This window comes from Pogoniulus pusillus, chromosome 1, assembly GCF_015220805.1.
Source record: "Pogoniulus pusillus isolate bPogPus1 chromosome 1, bPogPus1.pri, whole genome shotgun sequence".
Classification (NCBI taxonomy): Eukaryota; Metazoa; Chordata; class Aves; order Piciformes; family Lybiidae; genus Pogoniulus; species Pogoniulus pusillus.
Genome location: NC_087264.1, coordinates 27,151,163 through 27,167,730, shown reverse-complemented (window position 1 = coordinate 27,167,730; position 16,568 = coordinate 27,151,163). Strand labels below are relative to the sequence as shown.

Here is a 16,568-nt window from a genome sequence, read left to right as displayed (position 1 = left end):
TTGCAGCAGACCCAGTGGATTGAACTCAGCAAATAGTTAGTAAGAACATAAGCTTTGCCTTGTGCAGAAGATGCTGTAACTTTTTTTTTCCCAATTAATTAAATTAATTTTGTTGTTGTTCACTGGACTGTACAGGCAAAGGATTTGAATTTGAGGCAGCTTTAGTATCTTCATCAATGTTATAGACAGCAAGATTGAGGGCACCCTCAGCAACCTTCCAGGTGATAGCAAACAGAATGGTGCAGTTGACAACACTGAAAAACAGGATTGCATCCAGAAGGATGTGGACAGGCTGGAAAGGTAGGCTGAGAAGAATCTCATGAGGTTTAATAAAGTAAAATTCAAGGTCCTGCACCCAGCTTGGGGCAACCCTTGACACCAGTACAGGCTAGGAGATGATGAAACTGAGAGCAGCCCTGCAGGAAAGGACTTTCACCTTGAGTAGTGTGTCCAGTTCTGGGCCCCTCAATTCAAGAAAGATGTTGAGGTGCTGGAGCATGTCCAGAGAAGGGCAACAAAGCTGGTGAGGGGCCTGGAGCACAAATCCTATGAGGAGAGGTTGAGGGAGCTGGGCCTGTTTAGCCTGGAGAAGAGGAGGCTCAGGGGTGATCTTATTAGTGTCTACAACTACCTGAAGGGGCATTGTAGCCAGGTGGGGGGTGGCCTCTTCTCCCAGGCAACCAGCAATAGAACAAGGGGACACAGTCTCAAGTTGTGCCAGGGTAGGTATAGGCTGGATATTAGGAAGAAGTTCTTCACAGAGAGAGTGATTTCCCATTGGAATGGGCTGCCCGGGGAGGTGGTGGAGGCACCGTCCCTGGGGGTCTTCAAGAAAAGACTGGATGAGGCACGTAGTGCCATGGTCTAGTTGGTTAGGGCTGGGTGATAGGTTGGACTGGGTGATCTTGGAGGTCTCTTCCAACCTGGTTGATTCTATGATTCTAGGACTTGGGGGTGCAGGTGGATGAGATGGTTGACATGAGCCAACAATGTTCATTTGCAGCCCAGAAGGCAAGTGGCATCCTGGGCTGCATCGAAAGAACTGTGGCCAGTTGGGGTGGAGAGTCCCAAAGGGCACAAAATGGGCTTGAGCATGTCCTGTCTTGTCCAGACATGTTTACCTGCCTGTCTGCATTGCAGCCAGAGGCGGGAAAACAGGACAAAGGAACCCAGGCAGCCCGGTCTGGTTTAATCCGGTCACCTGAGAGGGGCTTCACAAGGTCCACGCCCCTGTGGTGTGCCAGGCCTATGGCCCCCCATTTTTGGAGGAGAGCAGCCTGTGGGTTCTGCCGTTTTGGGGTCTATTTGGGTGATTGCCAGAGGTGATTGGGTGAGTGTGTGGCCAATGAGACCATCAGCCTCGGCCATTGTCCTATAAAAGGGGGTGAACAGGTGAATAAGCTGCTCGCTGGCCACCTCAGCCACCTCAGCCAGCAGCTGAGTCCACTTTGCAGCCCACATGGAATTCGCCACAGGACTTCTGTTGAATATTTTCCTGCCTATGTTTTGGGCCACAGACACTGGGAGTAGTGAGTATTCTTAATTCTTTATTCAGGTTGCTAAAGGAATTCAATTAACCTCACAAGTGGTGAATGAAGCCGCTGGACTCTCTATCAAAGACCTTTCTAAAACCTTTCAAAATTCCATTGTGCAGAGACATTCTGTAAAATAGCTCTGCTAACTGCATCCAAGGACTTGTGTGGATAGTTGTAAATAAGTTTGGGGGAATTATTTTGTGTATATTAATAAACCCCAAACTCAAATTTTGACTAGCCCCTTTCGTAACATCAGTAGGTCGAGAGAGGTGATTCTGCAACTCTGTTGTGCTGTGGTGAGACCTCACCTGTACTGTGTTCAGCTCTGAGGCCTCCAACACAGGAGAGACATGGACCTGCTGGAGCAGGTCCAGAGGAGGGTCACCATGATGATCAGAGGGCTGAAGCACGTCTCCTTTGGAGATGGACTGCAAGACTTGTGTCTGTTCAGCCTGGAGAAGACTCTGGGGAGACTGTATAGCTGCATTTCAGTAACTGAGAGGGACCTACAGGAAGGCTGAGGAAGGGCTGTTTAGAAGGGCTTCCAGGGATAAGATGGGAAGCAATGGTTTGAAACTGGAGCAAGGTGGATTTAGGTTAGATATAAGGAGGAAGTTCTTTGCAATTAGAGTGGTGAGATACTGGAGCAAGCTGCCCAGGGATGTGATCGAGACCCCATCCCTGGAGACATTAAGGATCAGACTTGATGTGGTCCTAGGCAGCCTAATCTAGTTGGAGTTGTCCCTGCTCACTGCAGGGGGTTGCACAAGTTGACCTTTGAGATCTGTGAAACCTCCAGTTTAGGAGTTCTTACAGCTGTGGTTAGGAATTTTTGCAAGGCAAATACTGGTGCCTCATGCCTTATGTGGCTGCATCTTTGATATGAAAACAAATGTTCTGATTTGGTATAGTAATGTAGCCTTGTCTTCTCCTTTGTCTTTCAGTAGCATTAATGAGTAGGAAAGAAATGTGAATAAATATATTACTCATGGTTGATGTAGAATCATATGTAAATACATAACTCTGTATTCAGTTTGTTGCTCCTATCCAGAATTGTTTACACATTCTTCAAGCCTAAATCACATTATTTAGGTGAAGTGAAGACATGTTAGACCGTAGTGATGATAACTGACTCCTTGTGTGGTGCTTTTTAATTGGCCTAAGTCAGGAAACATAATACCTTCTCATGGTAGAAATGTGTGGGGGTTTTTTTGCTGGTGTGGTTGGGTTCCCCCCCCCCCCTCCTTTCTGTGATAGCTGCTACAAGGCATAGCTTAATGTTTGAGCTGTTTGTTAACCAAAGCTGGGCAGTATCGCTCCCAGGTGTTTTTCAGTGAGAAGAAATAGGCACATAGTTTAGGCAAATAGTTTAGGCAAATCAGGGTTGTGGTGGGGGACACGAACATTTCACCTGAGTAGTCTGTTTTCCTCTGCTACCAGACTCATGAAAACAATGTCAATTTACTTCTTGTTTCCACATCCATTTTGTGGAAAGATGGAAATGTAAATTAGCTGTGCAGAGGAAGAAATTTTAGTGTGTTCATCTTTTTAATGTGCAAAATGAGGAAAGAGAAAGCATGCAGTGCTGTTGCAGGTAACTTGACAGTCCCAAAGTTTGGAAAGTGTGTTAATAAATACTGCAGCTTTAATGCTATGAGGCTTTTCTCCTCCTGAATTCATAGAACTACAGAGAATATATCTGGTTGGAAGAGACCTCCAAGATCATCCAGTCCAACCAGCACTGAAGGGTCAACACAAAACCATGTCCCTAAGCACCAGATCCATGCACTGCTTGAACATCCCCAGAGGTGTTCCACCACTGCCCTGGGCAGACTATTCCAATGTTTGATAACCCTTCCAGTGAAGAAATATTTCCTAACATCCAGCCTAAACTTCACCTAATGCAGTTTGTAACCATTTCAAATACTCTTGTCGACACCAAGGAGAAGAAGCTGCCCCCCTTCTGACTCCAAACTCCCTTCAGGTAGCTGTAGAGAGCGGTGAGGTCTCCCCTCAGCCTCCGCTTCTCCAGACTGAACAACCCCAGCTCCCTTCGGTGCTCCTCTTAGGCCATGTGCTCTAGGCCCTTTATGAGCTGCCTTGTTTTTGTCTGGACATGCTTCAGCACCTCAGTGTCTTTCCTATAGTGAGGTGCCCAGAACTGAACACAATACTTGAGGTATGGCCTCACTAGTGCTGAGTAGAAGGGGTGATCACCTCCCTGTCCTTGCTGACCACTGTGTTTCTAATATAAGCCAGGATGTCATCAGCGTTCTTGGTCACCTAGGCACACTGCTGACTCATTCAGTCAACTACCAACCAATTCCCTCAGGACCCTCTACAAGTCACAGCTTTCCAACCCCACATCCCCAGGTCTGTAACTTATGGTGGGGTTGATGTGACCTAAGTGCAGGACTCTGCACTACTGAAATAATAAACCCTTAAAGGTACCAGCATTTAAGCTGACTTCTGTACCATTCCAGTGACAGACATGATTGCATATTTTCAGGTAGTATAGACTACAAACTCATTCACATTTTCAAAGTGCATAAAAGCCTCTTTTCCTAATGACTGCTAAGGTTTTGTTCTCTTGGCTGTACTAGCATTCCAAAAGAAAATAGGTTCTTTTTTTCTTAAAAGCAGCTCTGTAGCTATGTCTAGAATTTACTGTTACTTTTAATGAACAAAAAGCAGTGGGACAGACTTCTTTTTTTTGCCTGTGGTAGTTTGAAACTGAAAAAGCAGCTACATTTTTATAGTGCCACAAGTAATAACAATGCTGTGTTCAGCAGCCTCGTATACAAGTAAATGCTCTCTTAACTATACAAGACCTGGTCTAGTTGAGGATGTGCCTGCTTGACTGCAGGGCTGGGTGGAAGGAACCTCCGAAGGTCATCTAGTCCAACTCAGACCATTCTATGATTCTATGCAATCTGATAACTTTGCCCACATTCTTCCAGCAGCAACACTGCAGGCCCCTTCCTGAGATTCTGAAAGTGGAAATGCAAAACTTTGGAGGGCAACCTGTTAGTTTTCCAGGAGTGAGTAGTTTAGCATGTTACGCATGCAGGCACAAATACATGTATGGAGACACAAAAAGGAACACTTCATGATCAGTGGGCCTGGGTGGGTTAGGAGGTTGTAAACCCATTTGCTCTGTCCTCCTTTGAAAAATGAAGTGTGAGACTGTGAGTCTAAGCCATATTGATCTCATTATGTATTGAACAGGCCACAGACCTTTCAGAATCTAGCCACGGTAAGACAAAACAAAGATAAGATGACACTTTTTTCCCCCCTGATATTTCCAAGTGATGACAAATCTGCTGCCACCCTTGGATTTTAATTTATTATTCCATCAGGTGTTTTAGACATACTGATTTATAAATAGTGCTTCACCATTCAGTTCCTGCATTTTGGCCATCTCAGACTCTTGTAACTTTGCTTGCTGGCTCAGAGTCCTTTTTTTTTGCTTTTTCCTTCTTTCCTTCTTTTTCCTCCCTCCTTTACTGTAAAGAATTAGACTGCAAATCAGTCTTCCAGCAACTTACTTTCTCATCAGCTGAAGTGTGATGAGTTCCTTGTCTTAATTGTCTAGCATATTATTTAATCCTGTAATTTTTTTCTGTAGTTTCTGAACTTTCTCAAATTTACCTCCTCTTGCTGTTCTGTTCTGCAGGGACCAAGCTTAGAAACACAGATGGTGGAAGATGAAACTGAGACAACAAGTGAAGAATTGCCTCCTCATCTGCGGGAAGAGCCTCCCGAAGGTACAGTACAAGCAGTCAGCATAAACTCCTTGCATTAAATTGAGGAAAAATGTTCTGACCAAGGGAGTCTTATTTATCTGTTTGTCTTGGGAGCCTATGTCTGCCTATTTTCTGCGAGAGATAAAGCTTTTTGTCAGTGCTGGCAGCTGAGCCAACCTCCCAGCCAGAGATCTAGCCAGCCTCTAAGCCTACTTTTGCATTCAAAGAAAGCTGCACCTGCTGAGGTGCGAACATTGTTCTACACTCTCTTCAACAATATGGTTTCTGATTAAAATTGTCCTGCTTGATCATCCTGTTGAAGGCTTAGGAGTAAAATGCTCCTCTACTGCCTTTGTTTGTGATGTTTTGAGCCTTCATTAGGGAAGACTTCCTAGCAGCCATGTGAGCTCCTCTTACCGCTCTCTGCAGCATCCTGCTATTGAAATTATCCCCAGCAGAGACCTGTCAAAGTTAGATATTCTGCTGATTTTGTTTCTTTCAGCTGTCTCTCTTGGAAGCCAGTTTAGCCATCTGAGGAGGAGGCAGCGAGAGGCTGTCAGTCAGTAGGAGGCTAAAAAATGCCGATTTTAATTAAAAAACCTTGTTTGCACTGACATGCTCTGGATTTATAGGGAGGCCGGATTTTCCCCACTGTGTCAGTGTTGCAGACATTGATATATATGTAACAACATCGGTGTTGCTTTCCTTTTGAATAGAAGCTGCTACAACATTGCTGCAAGGGATGGTATGTTTGGAGCTTTGTCTCCAGTTCACTGACTTTTAAAACACACTCGCTCATAATCACTGTGGATGGCTTCAACGACCCAGAGAGTGCTGAGATTCTTATTAGCAGCTTAATGTTAAAATACCATGACATGTCTCTGGGAAGCATAAATGTGTTCTATATTTTCCCTTTAAGAGAATAAAATGCTGATACAGCATTTTTACTGATAACCATTCTTAAAGGGAATATGAACCAAGGAGACAGTTGTAGGAATTTGCTGCTCCATCCCTTCCTGTTGAGCTTTCTGTTACAGTTTTCTCATTGAGTTGTAATTCTGCCATTTCATATACCCTGTGTTGTCAATTACAGTATATAGAGGTAAGTGAAAGGCAGTTTTCTTTTTGCAACTCCTATAATGCCAGAAGGAAATAAATGTGGAAGATGTTTTGATTACTCTCTCTATATATGTACAGAGCACATCATCTTGGGTTTTTTTTTCCCCCTTAGCACCTGCATCCTCCCTCCCTCTCCTCCTTTATAAGTAATGCCAAGTCAGCATGTAATGACAATGCATTGTTGAAGTAAGAATTCTGGTCAGTAGCCTGAGCTGATGATTGCATGAGCTTAGAGACTATCTCCTGGGATGTAAAACAGAGGAGGTCATCTTGTTTCATCAGTTTAGCAGGAACAGTCTTAGATTTTTGGACTGTGGCTATGAATTGTGCAATCAGAAGGTGGGTGGCTTGGTTGTGTTTGTTGTTTTGTTTTGTTTTTTTTTAATGTGGCTAAGTAATTTTGCAAACCAGGTATTTCTAATTGACAATGTTTGCTTCTGCCTGCAACCCTGCTGGTTTGGTGTTGAAATGTATTGATATTCTGTGACTTGTTGGGTAGTCTGGGAGAAGTATGTGCTATAGGAGGCAAAAGAACTGTAGCAGTTCAGCTAATTTGGTTAGGCAGTGGTACAGCAAATACTGAGAGTTCTTTTGAAGTCTCAGCTCAGTATGTACTTTTAAAATTTACTTTTTACATTTGTAGTGTTAAGAGTAGCAAAATGGGAGAGATACTGAGAGCATGAGTGAAATGAGAGATTGCTTGCAAGAAGAGGTGGAAAAATTGCTCCTTAAAGACAGCCATCAGGATTATGCTGAATTTACAGCTGGCTTTGTTTATTAGTGGAAATGGAACTGAACAACAAGGAGCCCTCTTAGAAGCTGTCTACCAGCACATACCAGTCAGAATTACTATAAAGATCATATTGTTGCAGGAGTGATTACAAACACCCCATGAAGGAAATAGATATCTCAAGTTCTTTTGCTATTATGTTCCTTCAGTACTTTTCTTCTGATTCCTGTTTGCTTCTGATAGGCCTTTGCTAGTTAAATCCTCTGCAATAAATAAGTGAACCATGTTGTTGTGACTGCTGCATTCTTTGTTCCTGGCATCTATGAATTGGTCGCTGTGTCTGGTAATGAGTGCATAAGGGATGGAAAGCTCTCCAGGGACTGTATCTTTCTAGCACAATCTATTGTTTCATCAGATTGCATCATAGTGACTTTGTTCTCTAGCTTGCACTGTGTATTTTCTCCCCTTGTTGAAGGAAGGAAAATGGAAGCTCTGTGCCAAATAGGTAGTGCAATAAAATAAAAGGGATACCTTTCAGGGATTGCCATGTGTCTGAAAGGTATTGCAGTATGGCCTCCTACAAATAAGGGGACAGTTGTACAAGTCCATCATTTAGGTAACCGAATGGCAGGTGTGTGTGGGTAACAAGTGGCATAGAACAGTAACTACTGGTTTCAGGGGCAGTCTGGGCGCCTACCTGCCTTTGAGGCAAGAGAAACTTTTGTGGTTTATGAAGGAAATTAGCTAGGAAATCCCAGACAGGAGGCAAGGCAGAGGCTAGTACCTGTGTGTAACCTGGATCCATTCATTTTATCTGCTGTCAAAGTTAGCTTTTTTTAGTAAGCCAGCGGGGTACATCAGTAAAAAAGTGCAGCTGGTACAGTACCCTGTAAGTGGCTATTAGAGATCAAAAAGGGGGGGGTTATTGCACTATGGAAAGGTGTTGTTCACAATGGCGTTGATAATACCGTGCCTGTCAGGAGATGCCGTGGAGGCAGGACCTGGCCAGCGACGACAGGCTGCGGGCCTGCGTGAGCGGACGGAGGCGAGGGGGCCCCTGCGTGAGCGGACGGAGGCCACTGCGCTGCGGCGCCAGAGCTGTCGGGAGCGCTCCTTGTGGTGCGGCCGCGGGGGGGCGCTGCAGGCCCGGCCATGCCGGCCGCGGCCACTGCGCCGCAGCTCCGCTGCCGCTCGGGGCTCTCCCGGGCTCTGTCTGTCTGGATCCCGGATTTCTAACGCCTCCCGCGCACTTCCCACCGAACCGAAGAAAGCGTTTAAACCTATTAGCTGCCTTCCCATAAGCTACTTTGTGACATTACAAGGGCAGCTTTCCACACTTTCGGCCTCAGGAAGGCTCTTTATCTCCTACCTCTTGACTTCATGATCCATCTGCCTAATTCACGCTTTGGTTATTTATTAAAAAGAAAAAAATCCCCTTCATCTTTCTGCTCTCTTCAATCTTGTTAGCGTACTTTTTTCTCTCCCCCCCCCCCCCCCCCCCCCGTTTTTTTAACTCCTCAGTGACAAGCCGAGAGCGAAGGACCAGCAGTAATTAGCGTTTGGAGCGCTGCTGGGGCCAGTGCGCTCAGCCTTTCACAAAGCAGGGAGTTTGCGTACCACAAGTTTGCTGTCACCAAACAGCAAAGGACAGCGAGCTCTGGAGAGGAACGAGGCTGGTTTACATGGTCTGAAGCACTTTCCTCCTTGTAGGAGGTTCAGCATGGCTGCTCTGTGTTGCTGTGTGCTGGAGCACTGAGCTACTTTGAGGTCGATTCGATGCCATCTGGAATGTTTGCTGTGAAACGGCAGTCTGAGGGAACTAGATGTGGTTACCCAGGTAGAGCAGCATCGTGCTACCTGCTGCATTTTTATGCAGTGCTCCAGAGTTCCATTGTCGATCGGTGCATTGTTAATTGCTGTAATCACTATGCTTTTCCTTTTTCCTTTAAATTATTCAAGGAAAGTGATAGCAATGAAATCTGATGGTGATTAAATTTGCTGTAACATGATCTGTTTTGAGATGCCAGCATCTCCTTTGTGGGACTCGGATTCTGATCTCTTCCATTTAATAAATTGATGAAACTGACCTTGTTTGTGCTTCTCCACCCTGTTGTCAGTGAGTTAAAGGAGATGATCCTTGTCTCTTGCTCAGCCTGGTGAGGCCACACATGGAGTACCTTGTCCAGTTCTGGGCTCCACAGTGTAAGACAGACATAGACATACTCAAATGAATACAGTAAAGGTCTGTGAAGATCATTAAAGGGCTGCTGCATCTCTATTGTGAGGAAAGGCTGAGAGAATTGGGAGTGACCAGAGAAGGATCGGGGGATCTTAATCAATGTGTGCAAATAGCTGAGGGAAGAATCTAAAGGAGGTGGAGCCAGGCTCTTTTCAGTGATGCACAGTGACATGACAGCAAGGCAGTGAACACAAACTGAAACACAACTGAACACTTTTTCACTATTAGAGTGACTAAACATTGAAAATAGGTTGCTCAGAGATGTTGTAGAGTCTCTGACCTTGGAGGTGTTCCAAAGCTGTCTGGACTTGAAATCATAGAATAATAGAACAATTTGGACTGGAAGGGGCCTTTAAAGGTAATGTAGTCCAAAACTCCTTCAGTGAGTAAGAACATCTTCCACTAACTGGGCTGCTCAGAGCCCAGTCCAACCTGACCTTGTATGTTTCTAGGGATGTGGCTTCTACTGCTTCTCTGGACAACCTGTTCCAGTGTTTCACTGTCCTCATCGTAAGAGATTTCTTCCTTACATTTAATCTGAACATAGTTATGGGTAGCCTGTTCTAAGTGAATCTGTCTGAGCCAAGGGAGTTGGAGCAAGTAATCTGCAGAAGACTCTTCCAACCTGAACCGTTCTGATGCTCTAAATTTGTATGTACTCTCTCTGTGTATTTAAAGTCTCTTTCTGAAGTTCCTGCATATACCTCCTGTTTATTGCAGTATTTTTTTATGGGGAAAGTAGCTTTACTCTGTCAAACTGCTAAATGTTACACATTTCAGGAATACATCCTTGGAAGATACTGGAATATGACTGTAGTTTCTTCTACAATGCTAACTAGTACTGAGTATAGTAAACCTTCATGCAGTGTGGTATGCCCTGGTTGAAAAGCTGTGTTGCTGGTTGACTGCTGTAGTCCCAGCTGGGATTTTACAAGCCAGTTTGTTCTTCTGTGGTATTTAAATATTAAACATTTAAGATTTTTATCAGCCAGTTTACTATGGCCAGTTTGGCAATAAGCTTGAGTCTTCTGTCTGAAGTGTCTGCTGTCTCTTCTGCAATTTTCAGACCTAGCAGAGATGTTCCTTCTTTGTTGCAGACAGATTGGGCCTTGTGGAATAAAGCTTTATTAAAAGCAGTGGGTCTTAGCAGCTCTGCAGTATATCACAAATCTTGGGAAATTTACTTTCCAAATAACTGTGGTGTTCCTAATTCAAATTGTTTTACACTTGCTGTGGGTAAAAAGCACACACAGATAGTTATTGTAAATCAGATGATTTGCACCAAGTTAGAACATAGTATCTTCTGTGAGCTTTATAATCTGTCTCCATGGAGGTATACAGCCTTTTCTGCTGTTTTATATTGTCTGCAAGATAAAAGTATATTGCATTCTTCTGTAGGAAGCTTTAGGACAGTTTGGGAATCTCTGATTCCAGGTGTCTGGGAGTTTTGTGGATTAGTCATTTGGGATTGACTTGGATGCAAGTTTTTTACCTAGATGTGTTACCTGTACAGATCTGACTTACAGATTTGTTTCAATTGAGGTTCTCCCATGCATTTGAAATTTCTGAAATGAATTAGACTTTTACCTTTATGTCAGGGTATGCTTTTGCAAAAACATGCCAAATTACTGAAGCTAGCAGATGTCAGAGGGACATGGCTGTTCAGGCATCTCACCTGAGATGAGACGTTCAGCTCAACTCCATAATTTGAAAGGTATATTCCTATAAATAGTTCCAGATTTGATGAATGATTTTCATCAGAGACAAAAGTTTTACTGTTGGGCCAAGTGTTTGATGCAGTAAGTGAGCAGCACTGTGTTTTGCATCTTCTCGTTGTGTGTTTCCAAACTGCCTACATCCAAATAACCACAAAGAAATCACCTTTGAAAATGGTGCAGTTAAAGGCAATTCCATTTCCTTTCTGTCTTAAGCTCTGTACTAAATACTGTTGCCTTACAGAGAAGGGCAAAGAGGTGCAGTAAGGACCTGAAACACATGATCTACAAGGCCTGTCTTGAAGGAGTTGGGGTCACTCACTCTGGAGAAGAGGAGGCTTGGGGGAGACCACATTGCTCTCTACAGCTACCTGAAGGGAGACTGGAGCAAGGAGAGGCCAGCCTTACCTTCTTGATGTCAAGCGACAGGATTGGAGAAAATGATTTCAAGCTGTGCTGGGCTGGTTCAGACTGGATGTTAGGAAATATTTCTTCACTGGAAGAGTTATCAGATGTTGGAATGGTCTGCCTGGGGCAATGGTGTAGTCACCATCCCTGGAGGTGTTCCAGCAGCCTGTGGACCTGGTGTTTAGGGACATGGTTTAGTGTTGACCCTTCAGTGCTGGGTCGAGGGTTGGGCTTAGATGATTTTTGAGGTCCCTTCTAATTGGATGTATTCTATAATTCTGTATCAAGTAACTTTATTAAAATTGCCTGTGTCACTAAGTGTCACTTACCACATACCTACATAATTAAGTCTCTGTTTAGTCTACCATACTTGAATCTTGAAGTCCTGTGAAGCTGGCAGTGCAAAATGATAGTATCTACTAAGCTCCTCTTCTGCTTTCCCAAGTCAGATTGCTCTCTTCAAATGTGCTGCCTCGTGAGGTCTAATAGTCATATGCTTCTACAGAGAAGGTCTCTGAGTTGTCTACTTTTTTGGTCTGATGGCCGCTTGGCAGTGTTTTCAGTCTAGATTCAGCTCTGTGTTCTGTGGTCTTACAACTAAAGCAAAAGGCTAGGAACTGGAACAGCTTTAATCTATTCCTAGCTCTGCTGTTGACTTAGTGGTATTAGTCAAGTAGTTTAGCCTTCCCTGAACCATAGTATTCTTTGTGTATGAAACAGAAATGGCTGTACTTATTTATGAATGAGGATGGTGAAAAGGCAAATTGTAACTTTTTAGGCTTTTAGAGGTAGAAGATACTTGAAAATTGAAATGGAAAATGTGATCATAATGCATAAATAATACAAAACTTGGCCTGATATATAACTTGTCAGGCTCTTTCTCTTTTTGGGTCCTCAGAATGATGACTGGACTTGTCAGATAACTTCAAATGGAAAGGCAGGTTTCTTAAAGAGCAGAGAAAGAAATTAGCACTGAGGCTGTCTTGTTCTTTGGAGCTGGGACTTTATGTACCTGGCGTGTCCTCTCATCTGTAAAAACATTTTCTGAGCTACTTTTGTAAATGGCCCAAGGCTGAAAAGCAGCATTTCAGTATCATCTGTTGCCCTTTAAGGTACATATTCTGCGCAGCCATACCCCTTTGGCCAAAGAAATATCCTGGAGTGTCAGCTCAGACTTTGTGCCCAGGACTACCTTAATATTTGTGGTAGAGCTGTCAAGCACTTTCACATCTATCCAAGTTCTAATGTTGTGCCTCTGTTTAATTTATTATCATCATTATTTTAGTAAAAGCTGAGATTCTTCTTTGTTTAAATTCTCCTGTGGCTATATTGCCTTCCTTGTGCTTTATTTAATTTTGTTCTCTGGGGGAAATCAGCTGTTTGAAATGGAATAATACTCAACCAGTGTCTATGTGTACCCCCCTTTTTTTCCCCCCTCTTTACCCCCAAGGCCTCCTGTACTGTTGCTGCTGAATGCTTGCTGCTGACAACAGACATCTTCCATTCAGCAGTTGTGTTACGTGGTCTCCTAGAAACAGCATGAAACCTATTTAAATTGTTTTTATTCCACTTTTCCCTCTGCCCTATTCTTTCCTCTTCACTATTTTCATATGATATAATGAGATGTTACTTTGACAGCTCAGCATCCCTTTTCTCTAGCCTGTTCCATGCCCCACAAATCATTCTGTCACCAAGTGTTGTATGTGTGCACAGCATATGCTGTTAATGGCAGCATAAATAGCCTCTGAGTGTCTGATGGATTCCAGAAGAAAGGTTATTGTAACTGAAGTGTGGGAAACCTCTTATCAGTGGAATCTTGTTAATACAATAACGCTGTGATGTACACCAGTAACAGTCTGGTTTTTTCCCTGGGGGTGTTTGCACATAGGATGGGGCAACAACAGTTTTAGCCTTTGCCTTGGCATGGTAGCTGTAAGTAATGTGCATCACCCAAACGTAAAGACATTTCAGGGTGAAGGGCCAGTGGGAAGCTTCTGTCAGAAAATAAATCTTTATCAGTTCCTAGTGAATTTGTTTTATTCTAGCAGCAGGGTTTTGAACTGCAGGAGCAGCTGAATTCCATTGTGTGAGTGAAAGCAGCATATCTCATTACCTGGCTGAAGTGGCAGACATTTGTCAGTGTTTTTGTACTAATTTGAGACACATGAAATTGAGTGTAAAAGAATGTATATATAAGAATCTATATTCTTTTACAGCATGTTTCTCATTTTGAGGGGTAGATTAACATAGAGATGCGAGCAATTGTTTCTAAATAAATCTTTTATACTTTCAGTTGTCAGTTCTGTTTGAAGCTGAGAAAGAAAGCAGTTTTTACTTGTTCCTAATAGACTGAAAGAAAAAAATAAAAGAGGAGGCAAGCAAGTCTCACTTACAGCTACAATTTTAAGTACTAAATAAGAATGAGCAATGCAGTAAATCCAGGTCAGGAGTGAAATTGAGTCTGTATATCAGCGTGTTAACAATGATGATACCTTGAACTGCTAAACTATCACAGTGTTATAGCAGGCAATTAAATCATAAGGTTGGTACATGAGGCTGTTAATTCTGCTTCAGAACTGAGTGAAATGGCCAGTTAACATCTCATAAACATCTGTAGTCTCAGCCTGGCTGCCTGTCTTGATTTCAGCTGTTTGTGAACAATTTGAGCCTCAGCCTTGATTACCAGCTTGATTGTGCCAATCTGACCTCTCCTGGACCGATCATTCTGGATCACAAAAACGATCTTATCCTGAGGGGCAGGTTTATTTTCAAAGCTGTTTATGAACTTAAGGATAAACTGTAAAATGGAGGGATTTTGTGTCAATTTTCTTGTCCTCTGAGATAAGATTCTAGAAGAAAACATTTATCTAGTTAGAAATTGGGTAGAACTCTTAGAATAGTCAAGAATAGTCTTGCACTAGTATGTGTATGGAATTCTCTTGTTTTCTTTATGATCATAGTGAAGACAGTTTCATGTTCCTTACTAATGTGGAGGAATCTCAGCCATTGTATCACTTGTCTCTGGCATATTTTGAGGGATCTGTTGTCTTTCTGACTGATGCTTGCCTGGGCAGAAAGAGTTTAAGACTAAATTTTGTTTCCTGTCTTTGTTATACCCTTTCTGTACCACTAACAAACTACTCTCTCAGGTTTATTGGGGTTTTTTGGCCAAAAAGTATGTAATGCTCAGTAGGATACACCTGCTGCTAAAAAAATAATTTGAGGTGGGTTTGCATTTTTGGGTCTTGTATTATGAAATTAATTATGTATTACTATCTTCCAAAAAGGAACTAGCTGAAGTATTCTTCATCTAAAGTACTAAATCCAGTTTGCAAATACTGCTAAAAATTTGGCCATGACATCTCTGTGAACTGCAAAGAGGGTCTTCAGATCTAGGGTTCTTAAAAGAATGTCTTGGAATCTTACACCAGAATGAGCAGGTTTGTTGTCTTGAACTATAAGAAATTGTATTTTCTAGCACCTGAGACCTGATCTTCTGAGTAAATGAGAGGTGTTCAAGAGGTAGGCAGGAGATTAACAGTTTATGGAGTATCTGAGTCATTCACTGGAACACCTGTTCATCTGTTGAAGACTTTTAAGAACCAAATTGATAATGTTGTTGGTGTCTACAATTTTTTACCTTTCCAGAATGTAAATTTTATAGTAAAGGTGTAATTCAAAAAAGGTGAAACCTCACCACAAACCCCCCTCCAAACCAACCAAAAGAACAACAAAACAACCAACAACAAAACAAACCCCAGGCACGTTCTGCTCTATGCAGAAGTTCAGGATTATTATTTGTTTCCTTCCCTCCCTGACTTCTCCAGAGGTTTGTGTGTTATGGTGGTGGTGTGTTGTGGATTTTATTTTTTATTAGGTTTTACCCCCCCTAGAAAGTTCCTATGTCTCTTGAATACAGAATTGGTGTAATAGTAGCTAATGCTATGAAGTCATTCTCTTTGGTTAAGCCAGCCATTTGGATGTATTCAGCATGGGGTATGTGACTGTATGAAGTGCCCTGTGCCTCTCAACCCATCCCTCCAGAAGCTAAAGAACAAGCCCCCAAGATTTAATACTATGTTATTACAGTATCTTAAAGTCAGAGCTCGCTTTGGGAGATGCAAATTGAGGCTGCAAGTTTGCTTTAGTGTTTTTATAGCTTGAGAATGTTGTTGTTACTGTTATTGCAGTATTTTGTTCCTAGTGTCTTGAGGGCTGTTTTTGCACAAAATATTTGACTTCTTTAATTGGGGAATTGGGGGAGTTCTTCCAGTCTATGGATCTTGTACTTTTACACTGAAAAAGGAAAAAAAAGCCAACACTTTTACCAAGTCTGATTATTGCCTAAAAATCTTCTTTACATTATGTAAAACAACCTGTGTTCTGTGAGACCTGCAGACATTTAAAAGGTGATTAGCTCAACCCAGCTGTAACTAAAATACAGCTTGGTCATTGATTTAAGCTTAGCATGCACCCACGCAGCTACTGAGAGCTGTTGGGTGTCCAGCCCTGGCTTGCATGCTGCCCATTCCCCCTCTCTGCAAGGCCGTGTGTGTTTGGTTCCTAGCACAAAAGCAGCAGAGTACCCAGGGAGAGACAGTGCTTCTTTCTGGGGCAGATGTGGCTGTAACCAGAGTGTATTAATATTCGCATCATTCCCATGGACTGTAGATTGCAGGGTGGGTTGTCCAGCTGTGTAGAGCCTGTAGTGTGCTTGTCAGTTTGTACTGCACCCAATAACAGGCTTAGCGTCCATTGTGTGCTGTGGGGCTCTCTTGGCGTCCTTGTTGTTAAAGTGAAAGAGAGAGGTGCAGCTGCAGACATCATTAAAAACCTCTTTTGTGGTACATACAGGAGGTCATCTTTTGATGTCCGTGTTTCTAGCAACTTGAGTGTAACACAGTAATTAAGACGGCGAGGAAAGCAGAGGGATCTTGGCTTTCAAACTTGTTCCTCCTGGCTCCAATCCAAATATCGTTAATATGACATGAGACGTTTTGTTGGTATTTGATTAACTGGGAGGCTTGTTCCTTGTTTTGTGTGACACATTGTAAGTTAACCACCCGGCATGCTGAC

The 16,568-nt window shown here is 42.9% G+C and overlaps 1 protein-coding gene across 3 annotated transcripts in view; it reads left to right on the top strand.

Annotated features, from left to right (window-relative positions):
- The window catches only part of LOC135176584 (transmembrane protein 263-like), a 235,001-nt gene that overhangs the window by 11,454 nt on the left and 206,979 nt on the right, over positions 1-16,568 (top strand). For all 3 annotated transcript variants that reach the window (XM_064145696.1, XM_064145710.1, XM_064145700.1), the window contains exon 2: positions 5,212-5,302. In XM_064145696.1, the coding sequence (XP_064001766.1) occupies positions 5,212-5,302 (91 nt within the window). The remainder of the gene's footprint in view (positions 1-5,211; positions 5,303-16,568) is intronic.